The sequence below is a fragment of the Saccostrea cucullata genome, unplaced genomic scaffold, assembly GCF_032062105.1.
Source record: "Saccostrea cucullata isolate Sc308-1 unplaced genomic scaffold, CSIRO_AGI_Scuc_v1 ctg1678, whole genome shotgun sequence".
Classification (NCBI taxonomy): Eukaryota; Metazoa; Mollusca; class Bivalvia; order Ostreida; family Ostreidae; genus Saccostrea; species Saccostrea cuccullata.
This window is the reverse complement of record NW_026924271.1, coordinates 14,286-20,404: the sequence shown is the minus strand read 5'-3', so window position 1 is coordinate 20,404 and position 6,119 is coordinate 14,286. Positions and strand designations below refer to the sequence as shown.

At 38.5% G+C, this 6,119-nt stretch overlaps 1 protein-coding gene across 1 annotated transcript; it reads right to left on the bottom strand.

Annotated features, from left to right (window-relative positions):
- Positions 1-4,400: 4,400 nt before the first annotated feature.
- On the bottom strand, positions 4,401-5,816 carry LOC134266089 (uncharacterized protein F54H12.2-like). The gene has a single exon (XM_062748322.1). The coding sequence runs from the start codon at positions 5,814-5,816 to the stop codon at positions 4,401-4,403; it is 1,416 nt and encodes a 471-aa protein (XP_062604306.1).
- Between the last annotated feature and the right edge of the window lie 303 nt (positions 5,817-6,119).

Here is a 6,119-nt window from a genome sequence, read left to right as displayed (position 1 = left end):
TCTCTATGTCTTTTACCAATACATAACATAGATCCATCTGTTTCTTACTCTCTCCTGATCCCCCTGGTCCTTCTTTTTTCTGGTCAGTGGTTCCTCCTTCTTCTCTCATTTTTGTTGTCTTTCCTGTTAATGACTTTGTGATTGGTGATAATAGACCACTAATGTAACAAAATCCACTGCTGTTGTAACATTTCAGTTTATCCAGCTTGTTTTCAAGATCACTCACCTTGGTGTTCAATTTATTCACCTTGTTATCCACATCATTCATCTTGGTGTTCATTTGATTTAGTTTGTTATCCAGAGCAGATAGCATGTTCACAATTCCGTCCAAAGTGGTATTTAAAATGCTCATATCTTCTTTATTCATGTCCTCATGAAAATTAATCATGTCCAAATTCAAATCCAATTCCACTGCATCCTTTATTATCTCTGTCATGGGAGCTCCTACATATCCTTCAGGTGTTACATAATACTGGGAATTTTCTGAAGTATTCATCATTGCTTCTATTTCTTTTTTTCACCTGTGTTCCGTGCTCACACAGAATGATCATCAAATTTTACAGTTTTTTGCTTTATATACCTGGTGTGGGGGCCGTGTGCACCTTTTTTTTTTACCTAGGCTTTATATACCTGTTTATATCATCTATAAAGGAGCCGTGTGCAAAACATATACGATACACCTACGTTTTGTTTATGCTGACTATACAGGTAATACTTATGGACCGTGTGCAAATATACGTTTTACCTGTGTGGGGTATAAAAAAATGAGAATAAAAAAATTAATTAATTTTTTACATAGATGCGATGGAGAAAGTATGTATTCAATACGGAATACCTGGGAAATTTCACACATAGGTTAAGAAAAAAAAAAATCCGTGACTTTTTTTTAATGCCAAAACCTTCAAAAAAAAAAATCTACGAATGACTAACCCCCACCCCCTTGGATACAATGAATAGCAGATCGAAATACTATTTTAGAGGAGAATTTTTTAAAAAAAGAAATAAAAAATCATGTAAATATCACTGTTATGTTTATTGTATGACGTCATATATACACTCGGGTTCGGCGTTTCTCCCCTTCAATTTTGCTTTGTCACTGTGATGGAGCTCTTTTTGATCACATGACCAAAAGCGATTTTTTTGTGTTAGCCAATCACATTTAATCACGTGATTGATTTGTTGATGTTTTGCCGCGATTGCAGTATCGTCTGCTATTGTGTATAAATACAGCCCCTCCGAGCGCCCAGTGTCATTCTGCTTGTAGCTGATTTGCTTTGTTTGGTTGACTAAGAAGTAAGAAGTAAGAAGAAGAAGAAGAAAAAAGATGTCGCAGCAGGAGTTTCGTGAAAACCTATTCATGATTCCCGGAATCTCAATTGAGACCAGAGTTACTGTTAGAAGATTGGACAACGGGCAAGAGATCTCGAGATATAACATGGTGAGGGTGCAGTTAGCCCAGCCACCACGGAGAGCAGAGAGGAGGACCCGCACCCCCTACACCAGGCTTCGAAGCAGGGGAAGGAGAGCTCCTTCTAGATCGCCGCCCCCACCACCACCCAGACCTACAGCCCCCCAGTCTAGAGCCAGGAACCAAGGGCGGATACCGTCTTGGGGATTTAGAGTCCCCGTCCAGAGGGGTTACTGCTCGTTATGTATGACTGACAACGAGGAGAATAACTACGCTTGTAGTAGATGTCTTCAACGGGCCTCGTGTGTCCTCTGCGCGGCGCGGATAATTGAGCAAGGAATGGAGTGCCCCCTCTGCAGGAACGGGATCTGTGTCCCCGTTCCCTTATCCAGGAGACCAGAGTTTGACCCCCCTGATAGCAGTTCCTCAGATGAAGAAGACGGGACCGGAAACATTGGACAGTTAGTCCAGGAGCTGCTGGCAGCCTAGGCGGGACCTACTTGACAACAAAAAAAAAAAACCAAAAAAAAAAAAAAACAAAAAAAAAACAACAACAAAAAGTGTTTTGATACCCAACGGCCCTTTTAAGGGCCACCCAATTGTTTCGAAAAGATGCCTTCATATTCAGTCAATAAAAAAAAAGAAGAAACATTGTGTTTCTCTCAAGTTATAACACCAGGTCACTTTTTTAAAATTTTATAACTTTTTTTTTTTTTTTAAAAACTTATAATTTTTTTAACTTTTTTAAACTTATAAAACTTTGTGTGTGTGTGTGTGTTAATAATAATTTCCCCTTTTTTTGGGTAAAACACATCAAAACACACATTTTTTTTTTAACATTTATAACACCATCAAAACAATTTTTACACATTTTTACATGTACATTATCACTTTTTTAAAAAAATGTACACCTGTTTGTTATAAGTGTGTGCAAATTGTTCAATATAATTTTAATGATTAATTTTTAAATTTTCCAAAAGGAAAAATAATAATAAGGTAAACTACCCATTTGTTGTAAACATAAACCATTTCTCTCTAAATATGCTGTGTCCTGATAATTTTTTAGGTTTTGACTTGCTTTTCCATAATCCCAATAACACATACACACAAATGACCACAGGGGTTTGTGAGGAAACACCTTAATAGTGCCTGGAATGTCCTCTATCTTGTTCTAAAGCTATATTTTGAAATTACAGCTCTGCGGGTGGCATAGATATTGGCTTGTGGGAATTTCTCTGCAATAATTTGACTCAATCCATAAGCTTTTACAGACAAACAATCACATTGATGAACAATAGCTTCTACCTCACAGTTGAGTAAATCACCTTGTATCTCCTGGAGACTCATGATGTAAAATGAATCTATTTTTTAAAAGATCCTTGTTTTTATAAAACAACAACAACAATTACAGCTTTTACGGAGTTGGCAAGAAGTCTCAACATTTCAGGACAGACTGCAAAGAAAGTGATGAAACAATTTCTGTTATATCCGAGAAGAGCTAGACAAAAGGGAAGTCAACTTGACTAAATCTGGGCTCCAATTCTTTGTTTCTCTCCTCAGGTTTCAGAACACCATATTCTTCATAGTCACCTCCTTGCCTGTAAAACATGCTCTCCAATTCTGGGGTACTGTAAGACATAACAAATCTGGCAGTACAATGAAGTCTATAGATATCCAGTCCTCCTACTGGTCTTTTCATTTGAATGAATCCCCTGATTTGATGTACTTCTCCTGTCCAGGGATGTCTTTCCTTTTGAAGAATCAAATAGTCAAATTTATCTTCATTGCTCAGAAACATATCTCGATCTTCTTTTTCTTTGGGGTCTGGAATGATGAAATTCCAATTAATGGCTATCCTGTAACATCTGTCTGGAAATTTAGGATCCTTCACAGGCTCATGCAGGGGTAAATATTCATTCCTAGGTTCCGGATCCAGCTCCATAGGTTCTATCATTCTCTTTTCTAATAAGGTAAGTTTTTCCATCTTCATCTCCATGTCTTCTAATATTCTAGGAATTCACTTGACCAAAACTGTCCTTTACTCAATAAGGCCCCCAACTAATGAGGATTTTTTTTAACACCTTTTGTTTTTATACCCCTCACACCTTTGCAAAAGATAAGGGCCGTGTGCAAAGAAATATAACGATAGACCTACGTTTTGTTTATGCTGACTGCACAGGTAAAATACTTGCGCCGTGTGCAAAGAAATATACGATAGACCTACGTTTTGTTTATGCTGACTGCACAGGTAAAATACTTGCGCCGTGTGCAAAGAAATATAACGATAGACCTACGTTTTTGTTTATGCTGACTATACAGGTAAATACTTGGCAGAGATTCAAGATTATGACGTCACGCATGCATTCACAGTCTAGCCTAGCCTAACCAGTTTGAACTGGATTTCCTCAAAACAATAACAAAGAAAACACACATTTTTGATTTTTTTTTCATTCTTTATTTGTAACAACAAACAACAACAAACAACGTATTTACAATACATTTTGATAAAAACATTGACACTTTTGTCCATGACCCGTAGGTAATTTATGATAAGTGTTTTGAAACCAATTCGCCACATATCTGTCCCTTTGTAAAGCCGTACTCTGGTCAAAAGGGAATAACCATTCGTCCGCTTTCTTTCTTTTCTTGTCTCTTTGATGTAAATAATACACGCAATATTGTCCACACACATCGGTATTCCAGTCTTGATAGCGATACGGATTATAAATCCATTGCTGAGCATGACGCTGGATAAAATCTTGAATTTCTTTTTGTAAGGGAGGAAATCCATAAGAATCGAAATATTCCACCACGGGATTGCTCACATACAGACACACCCAATGTTCTCCAGGTCGATCTTGAGGATCCGTATTGACCACCACAGCTTTTTCTCCAGGTCTTAATTGATCCGGTAATAAATCTATAGGATACACCCCTCCAAAAGAACTCTTGAATTCTCTGGATAAGACTTCTCTTAATTGTCCCGTATCCATTAGTAATCAATAGCCACTTCTCTCTGTTTGTTAATGTCTAAGACGTTATCGAATTCTGCATACACCACACAATTTAAGGTAGTGGCCGTATTGCCGGTAAACTGCACTTCTACTCTCAGATTTCCTGTTTCTATGAGATGGAATTTATCCGATTGCGCTTCTTGATCTTTAGTGAAATCCCATCCCCATAGAGTGTAGCCGCTTTTATACTCTTCTAGGGTAATGTCTGGAGCCCAATCTTCTCCTAATTTTCCCAGAGCTTGATACAGACTGAGATAAGATCTCAGATATAAATCGTCGTTGAAATTAGGTTCAAAACATCGAGTACTCATGGTCTCTCCGTTGATACTGACGTCTAATTTCTTGATCCCAAAGTTTTGGAAATGAAAGGGATTTTTAGTTTTATCTCCGTTAAAGGCCGCATTCTCCACAAAGCCTAAAATGAGACGTTTAGGCATCTGGCCTTGAAACAGATGATCGGTAATCTTAGACTGGGTTCCTGTGGGGATGGTAAAGGTTTTCACTTCCACTCTTCTCAAGGGATATTTAGCTCTGTGAGTATTCAGATTTTGATTGATCTGATTCATCAAAGTAGGGGCAGGTTTGACTTTTCTCACCCACAAGACCATACTTAATATTTTCACTTTTCCCGTATTGGCTTGACCGGTCATCATGTAGAAAGCAGGTCTAGCGCGATTAAATCTCAAACGGACGTCCACTCCATTAGGTAGAAATCGATCTTGTTGAAACAAATCCAGATGTAAACGATCCAACAAAGTGATTTTCTTACTCCCAGCAATAGCTTGGTTTCTTTTTCGGAATCCTTCGTTTTTAGAATCGGCCGGGTACTCTGTGAGGATGGGTTTGCTAATGGTCACACTATCATCATTGTTTTTATTAAAGGTCCTGCTAGCAGCTGCGCCGGAAACTGTCAGAGCCTCTAATCCCACTTCGTCCATGTGTCCTGCCGTATCTTTTTCCCACAGACTACAGGCTTTCATCTGTGTGTTTAAAGTTCTGGGTTGGTAGGACAATAATTTCTCCAGATACGCTTTGTAAGGATAAGTATCCGTCCCCGAGGTCACTATTTTCCCATTCAGACTGACATCGATTTCCGTAAACATGGAATGTAAGATATTATTCACCGGAGCTATTTTAGCCGGATCTCCAGCCAGAGCACTTCCATCATTTTGAGTAAATTGACACACCATTTGAAGATAAGTTTGAGATAAATCCAGATATTGATCTCCTTGTCCTTTAATTTCAAATTCGATGGGAGCCGTATCGGAATCTAAAGTACTGGAAATAGGGTAATATTCTTCCCATTTCGACTCTTCTAAAGCAATGTTAGTGGGAGGGACTTGGAACAATTCTAAATTGTTCATCCCACAGGCACAGGAATCGGGTTGTAACATGTTGACTCTAGACGGAGTGATCGCCAAATGAAGGTCTTTGAGATTCGAGGGTCCTATTTATACTCTCTCAGTCAAACACATCTAAGGTCCTTTTTTTCTTGGCTCTTTCTCCTCCTCCTTGTTTTTTCTTTTTTCTCTTAGGACCTCCTCGGGCTAATAGGACTCTCTCCCCTCTTCCCGTCTGCTTTCTTGTTCTTCTTGAATCCTTTCCCTGTTACTGGAAATAGGGTAATATTCTTCCCATTTCGGGAGGGACCCAATTTCCTTTCTTTTTTTTTCTAAAGGGTCTCCTAGAAGTCATTC